The following is a 26,141-nucleotide window of genomic DNA, read 5'->3' as shown; positions in this document are numbered from 1 at the left end:
TCTTTGAGCTTGCCAATGCCTGTTTGCAGTTGAATGAAATGCTTTTATTTACTATACCTTGTAAATGTTATACCTCCAAAACCCTCCGGTGGATCTTTTTTGGTATGGAGTCTAAAATTGCAGTCTATTTTTGTAAATTAGCGTAAAATTTCTTCAGTGCATTTTCGATTTGTTCTTCAATTGTTTTGGTGCCATTGAAATGCATTACACGTGTTCCTTTGTGTAAGCCTTGCTGCTCAGAGCACAGGGTTGAGCTTAAGGTTTATAAAACAAAACCTACTGGTCCTAAAGGGGTCGGCAAGTGTATTATACAGTGAGATCGTACAACCACACCGTATAATACACCTCATTTCCTCACACACTCCAAACCTATTATCATTCGATCCCTCTGATAATGATTTAATAAATATTGTCAGTATTTCTCCAGGGCCCTCTCCTTCAACTAGCACCATCTCAAAGACAAAATATCCCCTGACTGATTCCCTGACAGCATTTTTAAACCAAATCCACAAGGATTACATCACATTTGATCACTTCAACAATGATGTGCACCAAGTCTTTAATACACATCAAGCATTATACACATTCTTCCCACAACGTTGGATATTACCTGAAATTCTCAAGCTCAGAACCATAGACCCAGGATGCGAACATTCCTACATAAATGGTGCAGAGACAAGGTCACCTCAAACCTTGAGGAATACAATCAAGTTAAGAGCGCACTATCCTATACTCCTGACAATGCTAAATCTGTATTCCTTCAAAACATTAGTGTCTCATTTCAACCTCACTTCCAACTGTCTGATCACCTAATGACTATGCAACAAAACTTTCTCTGAAAATCAACACCAAATTAAAACAAGCATTTGCAATGCAATAGGTCTCGCATTTACGCGAGTTTAAGCTATTGGCATTGTAAATGACAATGCCTATTATTTTTGTTTTGTTTCTTGAATCATAAATAAGAGGCATTGTCATTTACAATGCCAATAGCTTATACTTGTGTAAATGCAAGACCTATTGCATTGCAAATGCTTGTTTAAGTTCAAAACTGAGTGCAGAGCCGCTTCAAGGACTTCGCGCTCGGTTTCCTTTTTGAAAACATTTTTTACTTTAACACTGAGCGCGGTGTCCTTGAAGCGGCGCTGCGCTCAGTTTTAAAGTAAAAAAAGAAAATGAAACCGAGCAAGGTGTCCTTGAAGCGGCGCTGCACTCAGTTTTAAAGTTAAAAAAATAAATAAACAAACAGAGCACGAAGTCCCTGAAGTGGGCCCCATGCTCATTATGAAAGTAAAAAATAAAATAAAAAATTAAACAGAACGTGGTGTCCCAGATGTGGACTCGCACTCAACATGAAAGTCAGATAAAATTTAAACTTAAAATGATCACGGTGTCCCTAAAGCGCCGCGCTCATTATGCAAATACCCCAAAAAGCAGCCGCCATTGTCCCCATCAGTGCTAATAACAAAAATAGTGCTCACCCCCTAGATAAAGAAGGCCGTGTAAAAGGTCCAGTCGTTATGGGCGGCAACAAATGGAGACAAGGCGGTACCAAGGCGGGACTAACAAGCCCATTTACGAATAAGAAGCCACCATTTAAGAAGGACAATGACACAAACCCAATGACAAATATGGGCGAAGAGTGGGCAGGGCTGCTAGTGCATACCCTAATACAGCATGCCTTGCGGAGCGAGTAGTCCATGTGCGCTGCCGCTAGGCTCGACCTAAAACTCAATAATCAGAACATTGTGAGATACAACTTAACACCTGCCCCCGACCACCACCCTCTCTTTCGGAGGAGAGGCAGCCGAGAGAGAACAAGCAGGGAGAGATACAAAAAGGCATGAGAGCGGGGAGGAGTGGAGGATAAATAGGCGAGAAAAAGAGAGGGCAATACAGGCGGAGCGATGAGCACGCGAGAGAGAGGGGGATAAAATAAGGGAAGTGACAGAGCTGTTAGAGGATAGTGAAGAAGATAAGCCAAAATGAAGAGGCAGCTGCAGGTATAAGGGAGAAAAAAGAGGGGTGCACAGATGCTGCAGAAATAAGAGGAACAAGAGTAGGGTAGACTCTGAGAAGAGAGGGGCCGGGATGAGAAGCAGAAAGACAAGGGAAGGAGAGAGTGGGGTACAGAGGAGGAAGAAATAGGGCGGGAGACATCTTGTAAGAAAGAGAGAGAGGGTGATGGAGGGAAAAGGACATGGAGAGGGGAGACAGACAAGGATTGACGAGAGGAGACAGTGAGACAGGAGCAAGAAAGGAAGAGCCAGGAAGAACAAAGAGAGAGAGAAAAGGGAACAGATAACCTGAAAGCACAGAACGAAAAGGAAAGACTGTCCAGGAGGAGAGATGGCTGCATTGGTGGCAACTTTGTGGGTGTCACTGTCATTCCCAAGGAGTCAGATATCAGTGCACAATCTGGGGCACTTTGTTTTCCGATTCTACAATTCCAAGGTGCCTCAAGCCCAGCGCTGTCACCCACCAAGACTCGGTATCTACCACTCACTCCCTGCACAGAAGAGCCTACATCCGTTGCAGCGGTCTTCGTGAACTCCTTTTATGTGACTACCAACCTGAATAACTTTCTGTTAAATCCCTGGCATCATAACGGAAGTTGTGCAGATGCAGTGACACTCCTGGGCTCTCTGCTCATCTCTGTTACCCCCAGGGACTTAACATGGCACTGTGTTGATTCTTACTTGTTTAAAGGACTCTGTACCCACGTCTACCACTCTAAGACATACTGAGCCTATAGCTGCCACCCTAAATGAATCTGCGCGGTGCCAACCTAATGGAATAAGTGGTCATTGCATCCATGGTACATGGTTGGGCTTGCTCCTGCGATTCTAAACAAAACTGTCTTCAACTCTGCCACACTCCTAGATCCTCAGCCTATAACGGTCACCCTGCTGCCTACTGCTGCCAATTTAAAGGACACTGCCACTGAGAAAAAGAGCTGCCATGTGACTGCAGCCTCCCTGTCTGGCGAGGGGTGCACTGGTGTGCCTTCTTGCTAACAGAAAGGGACAGTAAAGCGAGGAAGCGAATTCTGATTGATGGACCGTGAGTGAAAGGCCTGCTAATCCCCTAACACCGAGGCAATTTCACCCACTTCTATTCTGAACCTGACTGTGCAGACTCCAGCCACGAGACAGACTCTTCCTGCCTCAGGGACAAACCCAGAGGGATCTAAATGCAGAGCACGGTGTCCGTGAAGTTGGCGCTGCGCTCATCAATAAAGTAAAAAAAAATAATAATAATTAAACAAAGAACAACTCTATTCTGAATCCGACGGTGCAGACTCCAGTCAAGAGACGGACTCTTCCTGCCTCAGGGCCAAAACCCAGCGGGCTTTAAATGCAGAGTGCGGTGTCCGAAACTGAGCTGGGTGTCCCTAAAGTGGGCGCAGCGCTCCGCATGCACTTCATCCCAAAAGCAGTAAAGTACAAAAAAAAGCGGCCGCCGTTGTCCTGTGTAGGCACGCTGCAAATGCAGGAAGCAGGAGCTATTGTCCCCATTAGTTAGTTACAAAACAAAATAGTGCTCACAGACTTAAAACGGAGACCAAGTAACAAGCCAAGTAAAAGGTCCAGTCATCATGGGCGGAAACAAATGGTGACAAGGCAGTAACAAGGAGGGACTAACAAGCCTCATAATGAATCAAAAGCCACCATTTACTATGGACAATTACATCAACCAATGAAAAATATGGGCGGAGAGTGGAGGAGGCTTCCACAGCATACTCTACTACAGCATGCCTCGCAGAGTAAGCAGTGCATGCGCGCTGCTGCTAGGCTCAACCTAAAAACGGACTAAACTAAGACCTGCTCCACCATCCTCCTCCTATATCCCTACACCAATGCAAATCTCCTCAACTTTATTTTCCCACTTTAATACCATATCAGCAACTGAACCCATTCTTATAATCTAAATTTCCAACTCCCACTGTGCACCACTGAAACCTTTCATAACTCAGAACATCAAACATCTTGCAAACACTTGTAGTGCTTGTATGTATGATCTCTTTTGAACGTTTTACTCACATCAGGCAGATACTATACTTTCTTTAAATCTGCAGTGGGTCTACCTCTTCTTATGTATCCTACTGCTGATCTCTCATCTCCTTAAAACTACCGTCCATTACCTGAACTCACTTTTTTCTCTAAGATGCTGGAACACTGAGCTTTCAATTGCCCTATACATTACGTCACAATCATCAAATCTTTTAAAAAATATTTTTTTTTATTGCCGGTTTCGATTAATTATAACAGCATATAATATGGGAAGGTCAATTGCAAACCTCTTTGAGCATTACAATATACAGAATATCCCAACCATCAGTACAATGGTAAATCTGTGACATTTATCAGTTTCCCTCTACCCGTTCTAGTTGCACAGAACTCCAACATGGCTATGTGACAAAGTCCCTAGCTTCAATTTTCACGTTTGCTGTTTCTCTCCATCATCCCCATATTGAATTATACTTTTAGGGAAGCCCCTACCTTCATAAACAGGCCATTCAAGAATACAGCATTTCCCCAAGCTAGTTTTCTATTTCACAATGCTTGGGGCATTAAGGCTCCTCTGTTTTTCCCCAACATCTTGTTTTTATAGGCTCACAGTCTGAGTCTAATGAGTGTTTTCTAACAATGTGTGAATCCACTTCAACCAGTATATTTAGCAAGCCCATTTGGGATTTTGCAACTGTAAAGTATAAGCTATTCCTCTTTCAGAAGGAACAGATACATCTGAATGTCTAGATCGTGTAGAAGCAGTCTTGGATACCACAGCCTTACTAGTTGAAATTAGAGCAGAAGTTCATCCATCATCCTCTAAGTGGCCCAATTAGTATGTCTCCTATGCTTGTCTTAATTTGTCCAGTGTATCAGCATATTTATGATAAGGGATTTGTATACTGCGGAGACTAGTACCCGAGAAGGCAATTGGCATACAGTAATTTTATTCTCTATTGGATTAAATTCAGGGATTTTTATTATATGTGTGCGAAAAGGTGTAAGGGTGTGTCTCAGTTGTAAATAATTTTTAAACTGTGAATGCATGAGAGTAAGTTTCTCTTGTAGGTCCTCTGAAGATTTCATGGTATTAGACACAGTAATGACTTTAAGGGACAAGATTCTGAGTCGGTTCCAGACCCTTAATACCTGCAATGAAATGACCTGGGGGAACACAACTTGATGCCAAAGTGGGGTTTCACCTATGGTTTAAGCTGTCAAATTGTTTGGGAAAATGAGGACTTCCAGGCATCCTATACTACTCGACTTGTGGGAAGGGAGAGGGGGGAGAAATCTTTGAGAGTGGGTTTCCTCTATACAGGTAATGTTTCAACAAGATCTTGTCAAGGGCCAACAGTGGCCTGTATATCCAATCAATTATTTGCAGGAGATCAGCTTTGTAGTGAAAGAATGGGTCCGCAATGCCCAAACCATCATCATATATGTATTCATAGCATTCAGTCAAGGCTACGCTAGACTGGCCACCTTGCCAAATAAAAGACCTTAGGTGGTTGGTGAGGGCACTTATCCTATTTAATCACCACGGCACATTGCATATTACTTTACTTGATCATAATAATTCTGGGTTATTCTTAGATTTTAACACTGTTGACCACCATACGCTTCTCTCCTCACTACAGTCACTAGCGATCATTGGCCAGTATACAAATGACTCAACTTTTACCTCTCAGATTTCTCATTCTAACTCACTTGGGACTCAAAAACATTGATATCCACCCCACTATCAATGTATTTCCACAATGTTCCGTCCTAGGCTCGCTAATTTTCACACACTGCGATTCTGCTCAATTGGATTCTCCCATCATCACCTTTATGCCTGTAATACTGCAATCTCCGTTCTTCTCTTCTTTTGCACCCTATTTTCACTCACACATTAAAGACTGATGCTATTCCACTTGATAGTGAAGAAAAAGTTACTTACCTTTGGTAACGATAGATCTGTAAGAGACATATATTAGTTATAGATTCCTTACCTTGGAATTACCCCCAAAAATCAGACTGGATCCAGAGAATATTTTCTCAGCAGTACCCCTGCGCGTCGGTCGACTTCGCGTTCGTCGTCGGCATTGTGGTCACTGTTGTGACGTCGTGGTATCTACTTAAGACGCCCCTCGCGCGCTGACGTCAGTTCTGTACACAACTTTCCACACCAGACGCGCAGAGCCATGCAAGACACTGACCACTGATGCACAAAACTAGGGCCCTGAAAGGGAGTCCCTTACGCTAGAAGTCAGTTCGCAGAACGGGGAGGATGGGTAGGGGGGTAAGGAATCTATAAATAATATTTGTCTCTTACAGATATATCGTTAGCGAAGGTAAGTAACTTGTTCATCTGAAAGAGACTATAGATTCCTTACATTAGAATAGATACGACACCAATACCAACTCCGGAGCGGAGTCCGCAAAATAAGTTCACACCAGAAAGTCCTGGAGAACCGAACGGCCAAAGAAGCCCTCTCTCCGGACCTGACTGTCCAGGCAATAATGTTTAGTGAACTTGTGCAGTGATGCCCACGTAGCTGCCTGGCAGAGATCATTGAGGGGGACTCCACGTCCCAGAGCAGTAGTGGCTGCGGTCGCCCTGGTGGAATGGGCACTCCGCCCTACTGGAGGTTCCTTTTTCGCCAAGGAATAACACATTTTGATGCAAAGAACGACCCAATCTTTCTTGGCGCCCATATAGTTAACAAAGAGTTGATCGTCCACCCAGAATTGTTCAGGAAGGCGAAGAAAGGCCGAAAGATAACCCTTAAGGGTGCCCTGAGCAGAGCCCTGCTGGGCCAAGGAAAGCAGGAAGAGGAGAACCTCAGAAAGGGGAGCAGAAAGGGGATCCACAGTCTTTGCTGCATACCATGCCACACATTTTTGTTCCATCAACAGGCGTAGAACAAGTTACTTACCTTCGGTAACGATGTATCTGTAAGAAACATTAGTTAGTTAGATTCCTCACCTTAGAATGTCCCCAGGCGTCAGACTGGATCCGGAAGATTTTTGTAGTAATACCCCTTGCGCGTCGCTAGGCGTCGCCTGCGGCTCCGCGTCCGTCGTTGGCGTCGTGCGCCGGAATGACGTAGTCGGAGTACTTAGACGCCGCCCTCGCGCGCTGACGTCAGTTCTTGTACATAGCTTTCCGCGCCAGGAACGCAGAGCCATGCAAGAGACCGACACTGGTGTCAAAAAATCTAGGGCCCTGAAAAGGATAGCCTTAACCCTAGATGTCGGCTCGCAGAACGGGGAGGATGGGTGGGTCGGTGAGGAATCTAACTAACTAATGTTTCTTACAGATACATCGTTACCGAAGGTAAGTAACTTGTTCATCTGAAAGAAACACGTTAGTTAGATTCCTCACCTTAGAATAGATACCCAAGCAATACCAACCCCGGTGGTGGGTCTGCGAACCAAGATCACACCAGAAAGTCCTGGAGGACAGAACGGCCAAAGAAGCCATCCCTCCGGACTTGGCTGTCTAGGCAATAGTGCCTGGCAAACGTGTGCAGCGAAGCCCACGTCGCCGCCTGACAGATGTCCTGCAAAGGGACTCCCCGTCCCAAAGCAGTAGTAGCCGCTGTGGCCCGAGTAGAATGGGCTCGCAGCCCAACAGGAGGGACCTTTTTTGCCAAAGAATAACAGGTTTTTATACACAAAACGACCCACCGGGAGATGGTCCGTTTGTGCACAGCTTTACTCTTCTTAGCACCCACGTAGCCAACGAAAAGCTTGTCGTCCACCCGGAACTGCTTTGTGCGGTCCAAATAAAAGGAGAGCGCACGTTTTGGGTCCAGACGGTGGAGCCGCTCTTCCTCTTTGGAAGAATGTGGAGGCGGAAAGAAGGTGGGCAAGGTGACAGATTGTCCAAGATGAAAGGGGGTCACCACTTTCGGTAGAAAGGAAGGACGAGGCCGAAGGACAACCTTGTCCGGATGAACAGATAGAAAAGGAGGCTTGGACGATAGAGCCTGGAGCTCACTCACCCGTCTAGCCGAGGTGATGGCTACCAGGAAAGCAGTCTTAAGAGTCAGAAGACGAAGAGGACAATTGTGAAGAGGCTCAAAGGGAGCGCACATCAGAAATGTTAAGACAAGATTCAAGTCCCACTGAGGCATTACGAAAGGGACAGGAGGGAACGTGTGAGTAATGCCTTTAAGAAAGTGTGACACTACAGGGGACTTGAAAAGAGAGGGCTGATCAGGAAGCCGTAAGAAGGCAGACATGGCAGCAAGATAACCTTTCAAGGTGCCCAGGGCAGAGCCCTGCTGGGTCAAAGAAAGAAGAAAGAGGAGAACCTCAGAAAGAGGGGCGGAAAGGGGATCCACAGCCTTTGCTGTGCACCATGCCACAAATTTGTTCCACTGGCAGGCGTATACCGTCTTTGTGGAGGGACGCCTGGCTGCCAGAATGATATCACAGACTTCAGGAGGCAAGTCAAATGGCATCAACTGCCGCCGCTCAATCTCCACGCATGGACGTGGAGGCTGGACAGGTTCGGGTGGAGGACCGTCCCCTGCTGCTGCGACAGAAGATCCTCCCGAAGGGGCAGACGTATCGGAGGATCGGTCAACATACTGAGTAGCTCGGGATACCAGTACCTTCGTGCCCAATCCGGAGCCACCAAGATGACTTGGGCCCGGTCGCGCCTGATCTTCTTCAGCACTCTGGGCAGAAGTGGTATAGGCGGAAAGGCGTACAACAGACCGCAACTCCACTCGCGACGAAAAGCGTCGCCGAGCGAGTGCTGCCTTGGAAATTCCAACGCGCAGAACTGCTGACATTGCGCGTTCTCGTCGGTGGCGAATAGATCTAACCAAGGCTCTCCCCACTGCTGAAAGAGACCTTGCGCCACCTCGGAGTTCAGACGCCATTCGTGATCCATCATGCACCGGCGGCTGAGTTCGTCTGCTCTGGCGTTCGGAGAGCCCGCCAGATGTTGAACCACCAGGGTGATGCCCTGGTGTTCCAGCCATGTCCAGAAGCGCAGAGCCTCCTGACAAAGGGTCCACGACCCCACCCGCCCTGTTTGTTGCAATACCACATGGCGGTGGTGTTGTCCGTGAACACCTGCACGACACTTCCCCGGACAGAGGGAAGGAAGGCTTTCAGTGCAAGTCGGATCGCTCTCAGCTCCAACAAGTTGATGTGGAGGCGAGACTCCGCCGGAGACCAGAGGCCTCTGATCTCCGCCTCTCCCATATGGCCACCCCATCCCAGGAGGGACGCATCCGTCACTATGACATGCTCCGGTAGGGGTAGGGAGAGGCTCTTGCCCGTGACCCAATCACGGTCCGTGAGCCACCACTGCAACTGCTGTGCAGTGCCCTCCGAGATCAAGACATGGTCAGACAGGTTGCCGTGATGCTGGGCCCACTGAAACTTCAGGTCCCACTGCAGAGCCCGCTTGCGCCGCCTGGCGTGATGCACTAGTAGGATGCAGGAGGCCATCAGCCCCAGAAGCCGCAACACTAGCCTGACCGAAACCCAGGATAGAGGCCGAAAGATGGGAATCAGGGCCTGTATATCCCGGACCCGCTGTTCCGGTGGATGAACCCGGAACTGCGCCGAATCGAGAACCGCTCCGATGAAAAGGAGCTTCTGAGAGGGGCTCAGGTGTGACTTCAGCACGTTGATGGAAAACCCCAGCAAATGCAGGAGATCCGCCGTAGTCTGGAGGTGGGAGACGACTGCATGGGGCGAGCCCGCCTTCAACAACCAGTCGTCGAGATAAGGGAAGACTGGAACCCCTGATCTGCGCAGATGAGCTGCGACTACCGCCATCACTTTCGTGAACACCCGAGGGGCACTGGTAAGGCCGAAGGGGAGCACGGTGAACTGAAAGTGCTCCTGACCCACCGTGAACCGCAGGTAACGCCGGTAGGCCGGCAGGACGGGGATGTGGAAATAAGCGTCCTGCAAGTCCAACGCTACCATCCAGTCTCCAGGGTCGAGGGCAGCTAGAACCTGAGCCAAAGTTAACATTTTGAACCGTTCCTTCCGGAGGAAGGCATTGACGTTCCGGAGGTCCAAGATAGGGCGTAGGCCCCCTTTGCCCTTCTTGGGAACCAGAAAGTAGTGGGAATAACAACCACAACCTACTTCTGGGCTCGGAACGAGCTCGACGGCCTCTTTGGCCAAGACTTCCTCTCGCAGAAGATTCAAATGATCCTCCGAGATACGGTGGTGCTGCGGTGGCATGGCTGGAGGGGTCGTCTCGAAGGGGAGGGAGTAGCCCCTTCGGACGATTTGCAGCACCCACCTGTCCGAAGTGATGGTACGCAAGTGGAGCAGGTGATGGCGAACCCGGCCCCCCACTGGCGAGGAATGGGCCTGAAAGCTCTGACTAGGAAGGCTTTGAGGCGGATGCTGCCGGGGTGGATGTGGACTGACCGCGTTGTCCTCCAGTACCGCCTCGGCGGAAACCACGTCCGCGACCACGTGCAGGCTGGTTCTGCGGCCGGTGGCTAGGCGGACGTGAGGAGGTGCCCCTTCCTTGGCCACGAAAGGAGCGAAAAGCGGAAGTTTGTGGCCGCGGGGCCGAGAGGCCCAAGGACTTGGCCGTAGCCCAGGAGTTCTTGAAGCGAGCCAGCGCACTGTCTGCTTTCTCACTAAAAAGGCAAGTGCCATCAAAAGGCATGTCCATGAGAGTGCTCTGGACATCCCCTGAAAAGGACGTGGACCGCAGCCAGGCGTGACGTCGAAGCGCCACCGTGGTAGAAATCGCCCTACCCAGCGAGTCCGTAGTGTCGAGTCCACATCGGATGGCATGGCGCGCTGCATCTCTCCCATCGGCCAGAGCCGAAGAAAGCCGTGCCTGGGCCTCCTCCGGGCACAGGGGCAGCACGTCCTCCACCGTATCCCACAGAGAGTGGGAATAACGGTCCAAGAGACAGGCGGTGTTCAAAGACCGCAGGCCCAAACTGAGCGAGGAGAACAGCTTTTTACCGAACTGTTCCAGTCTCTTGGAATCCCGGTCCGGTGGAGCGGACGGGAAGGAGGATTGGGAGGTAGAGGCCTGGATAACCAGACTCTCGGGGTGGGGTGTTGGGACAGAAAACTGGGGTCGCCCGGAGCAGGGCGGTGGCGCCTGGCAACGTTCCTATACACAGGAGGGACTGTGGAGGGCTTGGACCAGGTGCCCTGCAGAACGTCAATGAGGGCCTCATTGAATTGCAACAGAGGCTCAGTGGAGCATGCGGCAGACTGAAGCACCTCAGTGAGGATGTTAGTCCTCACAGCCACGGCAGGCAGCTCAAGCCCAAGGGCCGCGGCCGCCTTGCGCAGCACCACAGAAAAAGCTGCACCCTCCTCCGAAGCCACAGTCGGAGGAGAGATGAATCCAGTGTCCAGTGAGGTATCCAAACCACTGGCCTCCCCCAGTTCATCTGCCCAGTCACCCCCGTCATCCGATTCCTGGTAAACAGGAGGAATGATCGGAGCCGGTCAATAGACATAATGCGTCTCTAGCGGCGTCGGATGCGGCGTCGGGCGCCGCCGCATCGGCGTCGGGACCGGACAGGGGCTGAACCGGGGATCGACGTCGACCGGAGTCGGCGTCGGAGGTGGCACCGGTGTCGACGCCGGCGGAGGAGGCGTGACGAGGTCGACCGGCGTCGATGGGGGCCCAGGCTCGGGCCCCTCGGGGACCTGCGGCATCGGGGCCGGAGCCTCCAACGGCGCCAGGGCCGGAGCCGCCGGCGCGCAAGGTCGCCCAGTCGAGTCCGCGGGGCCCGAAGGCGCGCCAGCGGGCGTCGACGGCGGGGCCAGGCTCCTCATGGCCGAGAGGAAGGCACTGACCTCCGCCGGCGTCACGTCACTCCCACTGACCGGCGGGTATGGGGACGTGCGCGGCGCCTGCGGCTCCGGCGGAGCCGCGGGGGTGGAACCACCCTGACCCTCGGCGGAGTCACGCGAGGGGAGTCCAAAGAGCGGTGTCACCTCTTGGACTTCTTGGAGCTCTTCGACTTACCCGAAGACTTCAAGCCAGACGAGCGATGATGTCGAGTGCGGCTCCGCGACCGATCCTTGGACCTCCTCCTGGACCGGGATCGAGAGGGGCGCGGAGCCGAGTGGCGAAGCTCGAGAAGTTTGCGGGACCGCTCCCACCTAGCTTTCGAGGTCAGGGCCATACAATCGGAGCACGACTCCGCGTCGTGGTCGAGGCCCAAGCAGTACAGGCACCGGCGGTGATGATCGGTCACCGACATCAGTCGGTGACAGTCGTCGCAGGCCTTGAAACCAGGTATCCTACCGGCACCAGAGTCGAGAAAGTGACCAAAAAGAGTCAAAAAGTTAGTCAAAAATTGACTAAAGGGGTAGCTCTGTCGGATTGGCGCTTACTGGCGCGGAAAAAAGAAGAACTGACGTCAGCGCGCGAGGGCGGCGTCTAAGTACTCCGACGACATCATTCCGGCGCACGACGCCAACAACGGACGCGGAGCCGCAGACGACGCCTAGCGACGCGCAAGGGGTATTGCTACAAAAATCTTCCGGATCCAGTCTGACGCCTGGGGATATTCTAAGGTGAGGAATCTAACTAACGTGTTTCTTTCAGATTACTGTTTTAGTAGAGGGACGCCTGGCTGCCAAGATAACATTACAGACTTCAGGAGGAAGGTCTAAGGCTGTCTACTGTCGCTGCTCAATCTCCACACAAGGAAGTGGAGGCTGGACAGGTTCGGGCGGAGGACCGTCTCCTGCTGCTGCGACAGAAGATCCTTCCGAAGGGGCAGTGTAATCAGAGGATCAATGGCCTTGTTCAAGAGCTCGGGATACCAGAGTCTTTGTGCGGAGTCTGGAGCCACAAGAATGACTTGGGCCCGGTCACGCTTGATCTTCTTTAGCACTCTGGGCAGAAGTGGTATACGCGGAAAGGCGTATATAAGACCGCAACTCCACTCGCGACGAAAAGCATCGCCTAGCGAGTGCCGCCTTGGAAATTCTAATGCACAGAACTGCTGACGTTGCGGCCTCTCTTCTGTGGCGAATTGATCAAACCAAGCCTCTCCCTACTGCTTAAAGAGACCTTGCACCATCTCCGAGTGAAGACGCCATTTGTGATCCATCAAGCACCGGCGGCAGAGTTTGTCCACCCTGGCGTTCAGGGAACCTGCAAGGAGTTGAACCACCAGGAACATGCCCTGATGTTCCAGCAACTTCCAGAGACGAAGGGCCTCTTGACAGAGGGTCTACGACCCCACTCCGCCCTATTTGCTGCAGTACCAAATGGCGGAAGTGTTGTCTGTGAACACCTACACTACTCTTCCTTTGACAGACGGAAGGAATGCCTTCCGTGCTAGACAAATCGCCCATAGCTCCAGAAGGTTGATGTGGAGCCCAGAATCCGCCAAAGACCAGAGGCCTCTGATCACCGCCTCTTCCATGTGGCTGCCCCATCACAGGAGTGACGCATCCGTGACCACTGTGAACTCTGGTTGGGGAAGGGAGAGGGTTCTGCCGTTGCGCAGGGGTACTGCTGAGAAAATATTCTACGGATCCAGTCTGACGCCGGGGGGTAATTCTAAGGTAAAGAATCTATAAGGAGTAGTTTCTTTTCTGTAACTCCAGTTCTGTAGTAGGGGTATCTCTGTTATAGTCATAATCTAGTGAATAGTCCCGCCCATGTGCGCGGACCCCGGAGCAATAAAAATAATCTCTAAAAGGTGACAAATCATGCAGACCTGCATACACCTTTAAGAGAGAATTTAATTTAAAGACAGATAATGCAGCCTATACCCACAGGCTACACTGTCCAGTACTTCAACTAGAATTCCACCAAAATCCACAAACAGCACTGCCTGTCCAGTTTTTCTCCCCATAGGAAAAAACCCTGCCTCTACCAGCAAAAGCCTCTGGAATGATAGAGAGGAAGGAGTGGACAGACAAGCCCCATAGGCTGCCATTATGTGGCTTGGAACAGGATACTGTGCCTTTAAGAAAACTTTCCAGTTTTCCAGAACTTTCCCCAGTATCCCAGAATGCCCAGCAGGTCCCATTTACTTTCAGTTCTTTTTGAAGGCGTAGCACGCCAGACCTGTAGCATTCTCCATATGAATAAGTATCTCTCCACCGGGGAGGAGGGCGGGCGCTTATGACTATAACAGAGATACCCCTACTACAGAACTGGAGTTACAGAAAAGAAACTACTCCTTCTGTAGTAGGGGATCTCTGTGTATAGTCATAATCTAGTGAATAGAATGGCAAGCCCATCCCCACACAACAAAAGCGGTGGAGAACACATAAGACACAACCACTACTGTGCGAACAAATTTCGCAGCGAAGCCTGCCCAACCTGAGCATCTGCCCTGGCATCCGAGTCCAGACAGTAATGCGCAGCAAAGGTATGGACCGACTTCCAAGTGGCCGCCTTACAGATTTCCGCAATCGGAACATTACGCAGCAAAGCCGTCGTGGCAGCTTTGCCCCTGGTGGAATGAGCCTTAGGTTTACCCCCTAAGGTCTTATTAGCCTTTTGATAACACAACTGTATGCAGGACACAATCCACCGAGAGATGGACTGCTTAGAGGTCGCAAGACCAGTCCTGACTGAGCCATAATTAACAAACAATTGGTCAGACCTACGAATATCCTTGGTCTTATCCAGATAAAATTTCAACACCCTACGGACATCCAGGGAATGGAGAGCCCTTTCCGCTGGTGAAGAGGGATTCTGAAAGAACGTAGGTAAAGTTATGGTCTGATTGACATGAAAGTCAGAGATAACCTTAGGAAGGAACTTAGGGTGAGTACGCATCACAACCTTAGCAGCATGAAACACAGTATAAGGTTATTGACAACATAATGCCTGAAGTTCACTCACCCTGCGGGCCGATGTAATGGCCACTAGGAACGCCGCCTTCCAGGATAGGTGCTGCAATGAAGCCTTGTGAATAGGTTCAAAAGGCTCTCTCATCAGTCTGGACAGCACCACATTCAAGTCCCAAGAAGGCGAGGGAAGTCTGACAGGAGGGAACACCTTCTTCAAGCCTTCCAAAAAATCCTGGACCACAGGAATCTGAAAGAAGGACGTCTGTGAAGGGCACTTCCTGTAAGCAGTCAAAGCAGCCAGATGAACCTTAATGGAATGGAAATTAAGGCCAGACTGCGCCAGATGCAAAAGGTATGGAAGGATGACATCTTCCGTACATGTTGTCGGATCAAAGTTCTTGGACTTACACCAGATACAGAACCTCTTCCACTTGTAAGCATAGGATGTCCTAGTGGAAGGTCGCTTAGACTCCTTCAGAATGTCCATACAATCGTCTGGTAGATTCAGATGACCGTATTGCACTATTTCAGGAGCCATGCCGCCAAACTCAAAGACGAGAGGTTGGGGTGCACCATCCGCCCCCCGAACTTCGTGAGAAGGTCCGGCCTGCACGGCAACCGCATGTGAGGAAGGAGAGACCGGTGAAGAAGGTCCGTGAACCACCACTGCCTGGGCCACTCCGGGGCGATCAGGATCATCCGCGCCCTGGACTGGGACAGCTTGATGAGCACCGCCGGAATCAGGGGAATGGGTGGAAAAGCGTACAGAAAGCTGTTCGACCAATCGATCCATAGCGCATTCCCCAGCGTCCCCCGCTGGTAGTACCTGGATGCGAAGTCTCGGCATTTGCTGTTTTCGGCGGTGGCGAACAGATCTACGTCTGGAGTCCCCCACCTTGCGAAGACTTCTCCTAGTACTTCGTCGTTTATGACCCATTCGTGGTTTTCCTGAATCAGCCTGCTCAAGGCGTCTGCCTGAGCATTCTGCACCCCTGGCAGATGTGTGGCCGTGATCGTCAATCCTCGGGCCAGCAGCCAGCGCCAGATCGCCTGCGCCTCCTGCGACAGAGTGCGCGATCTCGACCCCCCCTGCTTGTTGAGGTAATACATCGTGGTTGTATTGTCCGTCTGTATCAGCAGCGAGTTGGTCTGGAAGGACGGAAGGAAAGCCTTCAGTGCCAGGAAGACAGCTCTGAGTTCCAGGAACCGAAGACTGTATCCATTGCAAACAATATTCAGCACCCACTTGTCCTGAGTAATTTTTCTCCACTCTGCCGGAAAAAATCGAATGCTTCCCCCCACTGGAGTGGGTAACGGTTGAGGGGGAAGTAACAGCTCAGGGCCGAGACCCGGCCGGGCCCTTGTTTGTTGTAGTAGCCTGCTGGCCACCTCTGCCCCTCTGGCGCTTCTGGAAGGGCTTGCGGAACTGCTGCTGTTGTGGCTGCTGCTGTCCCGAGCCCTGCCCACGCCCTCGGCCCGACGACCCGAACCTCCTCTGGAACGGTCGTTTCTTTTTCTCGGCCTTCTCTAACCCGACGGCCGTCAGGGTTTCCGCTTCAGCCTTCATGCGGGCCATTTCATCGTCCGCATGCTTCCCGAACAGGGTCTCCCCCGAGAAGGGCAAGTTGGCCACTCTCTGCTGCGCCTCCGGCTTGAGGGACGTCAGGCGCAACCAGGAATGCCGCCGCTGGTGGACGCCATGACAGTAGGCGTGGGCGGCCAATAGCGATATATCCGCTGCTGCGCTGATCGTTTGGTTAGAAACCAGCATGCCTTCGCGCACCGTCTCCAAGAAGTCGTCCTTCTTGTCTCGTGGCAGGAGGTCCGCATATTGCTGCAGGGATTCCCACAGGGCCCAGTCGTAACGGCCCAACAACGCCCCTGCACTCGCCGCCTTCATCGTGGTGGCAGCGGTACCACACACCTTCCTGCCCGCAGAGTCCAGCCAGCGGCTTTCCTTGTCCGGTGGCACCGTGGAGGCCGGGGCGGTCGCATGTTGTTTTCTCGCCGCCGTCACGATAACCGAATCCGGTTTCGGGTCCCCTCTCAAGAATGACGGATCCGACTCCGGGGCCCTATATTTCTTCATGAGCCTGGACGGAGCGGCCTTCGCTGTTGCGGGAGTGAGGAACAGTTCCAAAGCTGGTTCCACCAGTCCAGGCATGAGAGGCAGGAGGGGGCGAGACAAGTGTCTTTTATGAAGCGTCTCAAATATCACGGACGTCGTGGGTGTTGGAACCGTCACCGTGATATTCAGCTTCGCAGCCCCTCGCAACAGCACCTCCTGGAACGAGACCAAGTCGTCCACCGGCGACACCCTAGTCCCCGGGGAGTCCGACAGCGTCGGGGAAAGGTCCCTGTCCGAGGAGCGCGACCTGGACCTATACCTTCTGCGGCGTCGTCTAGAGTCTGACGAGGATCGCCCTCGGCTCCGCGATCGTCGCCTCCTGTGAGAGCGGGAGCGCGACCTTTTCGGCTTAGGCCTGTCCGCCGGTCTCGCTGGTCCAGGCGACCGTGGGCGTCGTGGCTTTGTGGTCCCTTGCGGCGGAGTCGGGTACCGTGGAAGGGAAACCGACCTCGGGGGGACCGGCGGCGGCACCGCAGGAGTGCTTGGCAGCAACAGAGGCCGGGGTGGCGGAGACAGAGTCCGCGGCCGCGGAGGAGGCGGTGGAGGAAGTGGAGACGGTGGTGGAGGAGGTGGCAGTGGTGGTGGTGGTGGTGGCGGTGGAGGAGGCGGTGGCAGAGGTGGGAGAGGAGGAGGCGACGGAGACCTCCGAGGCGGGGTATACACCACTGAGTACACCGATCCCGGCGACTCTCTCTTCCTCGACGTCGACGTGTGCCTCGACGTCGACCTGCGCCTCGACGGCGATCTTCTCGGCGTCGATCTCCTCCTCGGCGTCGACTTATGTCTCGACGGCGACCTCCGCCTCGACGGCGACCTCCGCCTCGACGGCGACCTCCGCCTCGACGGCGACCTCCGCCTCGACGGCGACCTTCGCCTCGACGGCGACCTTCGCCTCGACGGCGACCTTCGCCTCGACGGCGACCTTCGCCTCGACGGCGACCTTCGCCTCGACGGCGACCTCCGCCTCGACGGCGACCTTCGCCTCGACGGCGACCTTCGCCTCGACGGCGACCTTCGCCTCGACGGCGACCTTCGCCTCGACGGTGATCTTCGCCTCGACGGCGATCTTCGCCTCGACGGCGATCTTCGCTTTCTCGACGTCGATCTCCTTCTCTTCATCGACGGCGAGCTGCGATCCCTCGACGCCGAACGCCGACGCCGGGTCTTCTCTCGACGTCGACCGCTGGACGCAGTCGAAGACGGCGTCGTCGCCGACGACGCCGATGTAGTCGACGGCGGCCTATTCAGGTCCCTCGACGCCGATCGTCGACGCCGTTTCTCCCCAGAGCCCTGGGGAGACGGCGAACAGACGGTGGTCATCCTCCTCGACGTCGCCGTCGACGCCCTCGACGTCGACGGGGAGCGGGAGCGCTTACTGGTCTTCCTGCCCCTGGGGAGCCCCCCAGAGGCCTCAGCATGGGCCAAATCAGCCCCTCCAGACCCACCTGGTGCCTTCAGTCTTCGCTCCTCCAGAGCTTGAAGCCTGCTCTTCATCCTGTCCCTCAGGGTTCTTGCTGAAAACGAGTGGCAGATGGTACAGCTTTCAGGCACGTGGGACTGGGGAAGGCAAGCTATGCACACCTCGTGTGGGTCAGTTTTAGCCTTCTTTCGACCACATTCCGGGCACTTGTCGAACAAGCCAGGCATGTTGACAGTACCAGCTACTAAACACAAGAAAAAGTGACAAAAATTGCCAAAATCTCAATGAAAACCTTGAAAAAGGTAGAGCTCAATGCTCCAGGGTCCTGCTAGCAGGAGCCGGAAAAAAGAACTGAAAGTAAATGGGACCTGCTGGGCATTCTGGGATACTGGGGAAAGTTCTGGAAAACTGGAAAGTTTTCTTAAAGGCACAGTATCCTGTTCCAAGCCACATAATGGCAGCCTATGGGGCTTGTCTGTCCACTCCTTCCTCTCTATCATTCCAGAGGCTTTTGCTGGTAGAGGCAGGGTTTTTTCCTATGGGGAGAAAAACTGGACAGGCAGTGCTGTTTGTGGATTTTGGTGGAATTCTAGTTGAAGTACTGGACAGTGTAGCCTGTGGGTATAGGCTGCATTATCTGTCTTTAAATTAAATTCTCTCTTAAAGGTGTATGCAGGTCTGCATGATTTGTCACCTTTTAGAGATTATTTTTATTGCTCCGGGGTCCGCGCACATGGGCGGGACTATTCACTAGATTATGACTATACACAGAGATCCCCTACTACAGAACTAATAGTCTCTTTCAGATTGGCAATACAGGCACTGACAGTAAACTCCTCCCAAACCGTCTTATATTTTCCATCTTCACCGGCATACTCTTCTCTTTCTAATGCCATCAACATTTCTCCTGACTAGCTATAGTTGTATTCTTGGCTAGAAAGCTCAGGGTTTTACACAGCTTTTCCATTAAAATGCAAACATTTATTAATAGCAGAGCCACAGATAATAATGGAGACAAAGCACAATTCCAACAACTAAAGTATATACAGTATAAGCACACATATCTCTTACACACTGCAAAATCAACTCTTTTTTCAGCAGACTGGACTACTATAACAATCTTCTTGGACATCAAATGTTAATACAAAGTTTACAAATTTTGTCTGCATGTTATCGCCCACAGTAAAGACCACTATCAGCTGTGCTCATAGGACATCATCCTTGATGAGAGTTAAAAGTGTAAGCTATACCTTTTTCCTCGTGCTTCGAATGGCAGTGATGGGAGAGCCTCTGTGGTCACTCAAGACGCGAACAGTCATTCCTGTTCGGGGGCTGCTGACTGCCATCAGTCCATCCTTCCCTCCAGACAGGATGATTTCACCTATAGTCAGCAGAGAGAAAAAGACAACAAAAGGAAAATAAGAGTACACTCTTAAAAAGGGGACTGGCCCGGAAAAAGGATACAAAATAGTATTTAATTTTTGCAAAGTTGGTGTCTTCCATAGATGCATACATAATGTTCAACTATCCATCAGCTTCAACAAGAGTATCAAAACACTAGAAAGAGTTACCATAATTGAAGGCACTCTTGAACGACCAGGATCAGATTTTCAACTATTGAAGTAACATCCTAGAATGCCCCTTAAGAGCACTCAAGTACCATCGCCATTTCACAATTTGGGGAATAAAAAAGAAGGGCCAGATCAGTATGTAATCAACAGGATGGGATGGTGACATACCGAATTAATTTATGGAAGATATCAATGTTGGGGAATTATGTAATGTAATTTATTTTTATCTTTGCACAATACATCACTTTAAGTGATGTGCTGAGCAGAATACAGACTAATACATACCGTCAGAGTGGATGGTAGCAAACCCCATTAGGAAGAGGTTCCTAAAAACAATCAAATGTACCTGAAAATTACATCTAAGATCTGAATCCATACAGCATTCTCTATAGAAAGTATGGGCAGGACTGAGGCAAGATGGCCGCCACGCTGATGGCCGGTTGAATGGACTGTCCCTCTCCTCTCCTCGACTCTGTTACAGATGCTGTGATTGCTCCCGATCTGCTTAGGAGGAAACTAAACGAAACGAGAGTAAAAAGCCCCTGATGCTCTGGCGGATATTACTATTATCTAATCCCCCTTACCGGCTGCTTCATCTGGCCTCTAACGGTAGCTGTTTTCGGGTGTCCGGGTGCGGAGTACGAGCCATGGCATCCAAAGCAGCACCCCGTCCAGCAAAATCAAGAACGGCTGCACCCTAGACCGGTACTCCGGTCAAAACGCAACTTGCCACTGCCGCTTTGAATAACAAAACACCGCACGGCGCCGAGGGGGTCCAGAGGAATATTCAATCAACTTTAGCTTCAGCATCGGTGGCTTCGGACCGGGCCTCAATGGATGTCGTTCCTGGGGGATTCAAAGCAGCAGGTCAGGCCATACCGGCAATGTTTAAACAAAGAGGCAATAAAAAGAAACGTCAGGATGAGGCTGCAATGCGGATGACTTATGGTAGCAGCGCTTTGGATACTCAGGAGTGCATTGAAAGTATAACTTCTCTGGTGAGTGGGGAAAGCGAAGTAATGGGGGCAATGGAAGTAGCTGCTAAGACTTTGATCTCATCTCACTCTGAAGCGCTGCAGAGTGCTGAGCCTGTATCTGTGTCTCCATCTGAGGGCATTCTGGGAGCTGAAGTCCTTTTTCAAAATATAAACGAACAGCCCAGTGTTAGTGCCTCCTTAGTGAGTATGGTCGGCAGTGGTAATGCTATATATGATTCCGCTCTCATAGCTATGTCCGAGAGTGAAAAGGATGGCACTGTTATTGCATCTGTGGCGGTTGGTGATCAGAAATACTCAGAGCTATGTGAGCTACCGGATAAAGTATCCAATACCGACGACTTCTTCTCCCTGTCAGATCACTCCTCTGTTGAGAGCCTCGTAAAAGATTGGCTTGAGGGAGCATGTTCTGGCGATGAGGGAAATAAAGAGGCAAGGCCCTCGGTGATATCAGCTGGTAGGGCTTTAGAGAATGCATTCTGCGGCACAAACTTGGTGGAAGGAGCAGAAAGAGCGAGCCCGGGTCAGATACATCACTTTCTTGGGATTATCAGAGCTCACCAAATACAATGGTTCTCCCCTCTGTATCTCATCCATCCGCATCCACTGGAGTGATAAAGGAGAGATAACGCTGGCGACAATTTATGATCTGATTGTGGCACATAGGGCAGAAACTCAGGCTGAGAGTATACGTACACCGAATGCATCTAAGAAATTGTAGAATTCAATACGGAGGGTGGTGAAGACGAGTGCGTATATGGCTAACAGAATTAATGAGGCCGAAACTCGGATTTCTGCTCTGGAGGACGATCTTGTTATACAGAAAGAAATGACAGTCTCTCTGAAAGCCCATCAGGATGACTTGCAGTGGAAATTATCTGATTTAGAGAACCGCTGAAGACGCTATAACCTCAGAATTTTGGGGATTCCCGAAGGCAAATAAGGTTCGGACCCACGTAAGTTTGTAGTTGAACTGTTGGGTGAGGCTTTCCCTGAACTCTCACAGTGGGATTGGCAGACAGAGGTACAGAGGGCTCACCCCTTTCCAGCTAATCCGAGAAAGAAGGCGGGTCAGACTACATCCTTTCCTCGGGCAATTCTTATTTCATTAAATAATTTTTTGGCCCGTGAGGCTCTTTATGACCTGGCACGTCCCACTAAGAATGCTCATGCGAAAGATTGCGATTTTTTTGTCAGACCTGACTTTTGGCAATTTACTGTTGATCTTCGTTGGAAGTTGCGGCAGCTGATCCCACAGTTCCAGGCAAAAGGAGCTCAGGTCTTCCTTCAGAACCCGGCTAAGTTGAAGATTATTGCCAAAGGGCGGACACAGATGTTTTTGATGAATCGTCTGCCAAGGAATTTTTGCAGACCGTATAACTTTAAAATCTTGATTTCAGCTGTATAGATTGGTCATGATGGATCATGAGTACTGACTTTTTTTCTTTGTTTTTTTCTTGTAATTACCTGATCGGTTTATGATACGATAAGCAGGTCTATTATTGACATTTTGGAGACAAGGGGAGGGGGGGTTTGGGTGCCCGACTCTGCATCATAAGGGACAATGGTCCCATTGCCTTATGGGGTTGGTAGGGTGGGTTTGGGTGGGGGAGGGGGGGCTGTTTGGGGTAGGGGCTGGTTGCGCTGGGAGAGGAGGTTAAGGGGGGAGCTGGGTTGAAAAATTCAGCTTTGTACGATTTCTTTTTGTGTTGGTATGGAGTGATCCCTTTTTTCTATTTTGTTTTTGCTCACAGTGTTAATTTGCAACTAAACTGCTGCACTTTATTATCCTTATGTGGCTCTAATTTTGCGAACAGTGAGAACGGCAAGAGGGGGAAAGTACTGGAGGAGGGGTGGTGGTTTATTTGAAACAACAAACCTATTTATATAAATGAGTAAACTTATAGTCTGTACTCTTAATATATGTGGTTTAAATAATCCTAATAAGCGGTGGGTTTTGGCTAAGGTAATCCAGGCATTATCTTGGGATCTTCTCTGTTTACAAGAGACACATATCTCATGGTCATATAGGGGTTGACTTAAAGCGCTGGGTATGGATCTGGTTGCATGCTCATGTCAGTCAATTAATTCTAGGGGTGTTGCTATCTTATGTAAGAAGGGGGCAGTAACGCCCAGGAAATCTAAGGAGGATAAGTGGGGACGTTGGGCAATTTCAGAAGCTATTTTTAATAACAAGATGTGTACAATTTGTACCGTGTATGGTCCAAATGTGGATGACTCAGAATTTTTTGATAAGATCAATCTTGAATTGTCTCTCTGGCCTCAACCTCTTATAATCTGTGGGGACCTAAATATACATTTGGATGGGGATTTTGATGTTACTGGTAGTCAGGCTTATTATGGCAGGAAGCCGCGAGTCTATAAAAGTGTGCGTAGACTGATTTTGGATCAAGGACTCTTTGATGTCTGGAGAAGGCTTAATGCTGGTCAGTCAGGTTATACGTTCTTTTCAGCCCCTCACAAAAAGCTGGTCCGATTGGATTATTTCCTCGCCTCTCACTCTATGCTGGGTAAGGCGTCCATATTTACTTTGCCAAGGTTTATTTCTGATCATAACCCCTTAGTTTTAGAGATTGAGCTTGACTCGTTTACCCCACGTAATTCTGAGTGGACCTTTGATAGAAAACTGCTGTTAGATTCGGAGTATTACAACCGTATCAGGGATTGGATGTCCTGCTTTTTTCAGATTAACAGGAATTCTGCTGCAGGAGAGATGGTTTGGGACGCATTTAAGGCGGGACTCAGGGGTGAGACCCTAAGTTTCGCTGCACAAAAGCGTAAAAATATGAAGAAGGTCATGGAAAAGTGTATCTGGGATCTTAGTATTGTGGAACGTGAGTTGGACAAAAAAGTAAAAGAAGGAGCGGATTTGATTCTGGTGCTGAGAAAGCTCGCTATTAAAAGATCTGTAGTTTATCAGCAGTTTGCTAATGAGGCTGCCGCTAAATTTCATCTCCATAAAAGGGAGTGCTATGAGTATGGGGAGCAGACAGGCAGAGTTCTCGCCATCCGACTTTGCCAAAAAGAGGTACAAAACAAAATTACTAAAATCAAAGATACTCATGGAATAATTCAGGAATCTCCTCATGGGGTCCGGAAAGCCTTTCAGGCTTTTTATGAGGATTTATACTCTAACAAAGAAACGGATAAGGCGGCTAGTTATTTAGCAAGGATTGTCTTATCGGAGACAATCACATGGGAAGAAGTGGAGGCGGCTCTTCTTTCGCTTCCACGTGGCAAGGCGATGGGCCCTGATAAAATCCCACTGGAGTTCTATATTATGTTTAGGGTGGAGCTGAGGGTAGAGCTACTGTCTCTATTTCAGTATGCTTTTGAAAGCTCCCCTCCGGACTCATGGTCTAAAACGACAATTGTGGTTTTTAAGAAGAAGGGGAAGGATGGGCTTCATATCGACCTATATCTTTAATAAATTCTGATAGTAAGATCTACTCAAAACTACTCGCTAGGAGAATTGCCAGAGTCATTACTTCAATAGTCTCAATACGCCAGCAGGGCTTTATTGCCGGTCGGGGTACTACTGATCATATAAGTCGTGTCATATCTTTACTTGACTGGGCACAGGCGACGGATTCCCAGATGGGGGTGGCCCTGTTGGATGCCGAGAAGGCATTCGTCAGGTTCTCCTGGGATTATTTATGGTCGGTTCTTATTTGGAAGGGATTCCCTCCTGATTTTCTGAAGGCTATTCAGGCCTTATATAGGAAACCAGCTGTCACAGTTCGGGTTTCAGGGGTGGAATCGGAGGAGCTCAGAGTGTTCAGGGGTACCCTGCTCACCCTTTCTTTTTGCTCTTTATATAGAGCCGTTAATTTTTAAATTGGAACACAACTCACTAATTATTCCAGCTAAACCCCAGCTACATGATGTTAAAGTACTAGCCTATGCTAATGACTTAGCAGTCCTCACAAAGGATGTGGTTAGTGCTTTAAATAGAATTGAGATTCTGACTAAGGAATTTGCAGGGATCTCAGGTTATAAACTGAACTTAGCCAAAACCCAGATTTTACACTCAGATAAGGGATGCCCATCTGATGCTAAAACAGTCAACGAGGCTGTATATCTGGGTATTAAAATCTCTGCGAAAGTACAGGACATCCCTGCCTTAAATGCCGACCCTATTGTTATAGCCTCCAATAAAACCCTGGAGAAACTAGATCATTTGCATTTGTCACTTTATGGAAGAAGTAATGTTATTAAAATGTTAATTTTTCAGAAATTCTTATATTTATTTCGAGCTATTCCGTTATGGTTTCCCAACTCTTTATTTTTGAGAATAGAAAGGATGTCCTCCCGGTTTTTATGGAGCTATAAAAGGGCGAGAAGAGCCCTGAGGTGGCTCTATTTACCTAGAAGTCGTGGGGGGTGGTCCATCCCTAATTTCCGTCTTTATTATTATTTATCACTGCTTCAGCACATTGGGGTCTTGATTTCTGGAGAAAGAGCTGTTCAGGATCTGGCTACTTCCCCTTCCATTTATGAACTAATTCTGGGCCTAGAAGCTCAGTATTTATTTGTTAGGATTATAGAGCCGAGCTACTATAAGAAAACTAGGTTTAAAATTTTGATGGCTGCGTTTTCTGTTTGGAGAAAGATACGTGTGTTGTTTAAGATAAGGGATTTTAATCGCTATACTCCGATTGGCCTACTAGGGGCTCTTCCTATAGTTTTTCAGGATTCTGTCGCGCGAAAGTGGCGTGCTGCCGGTATTGGGACTATTGGGGATCTCTGTGAACATAGTTAAATTAGGTCGTATGCTTCATTGAGGGAGAACTTTGATCTCGATAAGGGTGACTTTTTCAAATATCTACAGTTGCGGAGCTTTCTAGACAAAGCTATTATAGAGGGCACTTGTTCACTTGAGGGAATACCCATTTTTGAGGTAATAATGCGCAGGGGCAATCTGGCGTAAATTTATCAAGAAGCTACTCGGGGGCAGCATGACGACCTTTTAATACAGGAACAAAAATGGGAAAACAGGCTTGGGATTTGGAATATAGATCTACAGGAGTCTCTGGAAATGGCTAATTCTATATTGTTGACTGGGAGCCTTAGGAGTCAGTGTTATATGGCGATTTTCGACCTGTACTATACTCCCGCTAAGATTGCTAAATGGAAGACTGGAAGGGGGGATAAGTGTTCCCGGTGTGGTGCGATAGCAGCTGATGCTACACATATGTTTTTTTTATGTCAGTCTTT

General features: G+C 49.8%; 1 protein-coding gene across 2 annotated transcripts in view; it reads right to left on the bottom strand.

The window, feature by feature from the left end:
• Positions 1-26,141, bottom strand: part of WDR90 (WD repeat domain 90) — a 1,426,420-nt gene that overhangs the window by 220,270 nt on the left and 1,180,009 nt on the right. For both annotated transcript variants that reach the window (XM_085628141.1, XM_085628142.1), the window contains exon 39: positions 19,588-19,718. In XM_085628141.1, coding sequence (XP_085484267.1) covers positions 19,588-19,718 — 131 coding nt within the window. The remainder of the gene's footprint in view (positions 1-19,587; positions 19,719-26,141) is intronic.

The sequence above is a fragment of the Triturus cristatus genome, chromosome 10 (assembly GCF_964204655.1).
Source record: "Triturus cristatus chromosome 10, aTriCri1.1, whole genome shotgun sequence".
Lineage (NCBI taxonomy): Eukaryota > Metazoa > Chordata > Amphibia > Caudata > Salamandridae > Triturus > Triturus cristatus.
Note: the sequence above shows the minus strand (reverse complement) of the source record. Positions and strands in the feature narration are given on the sequence as shown.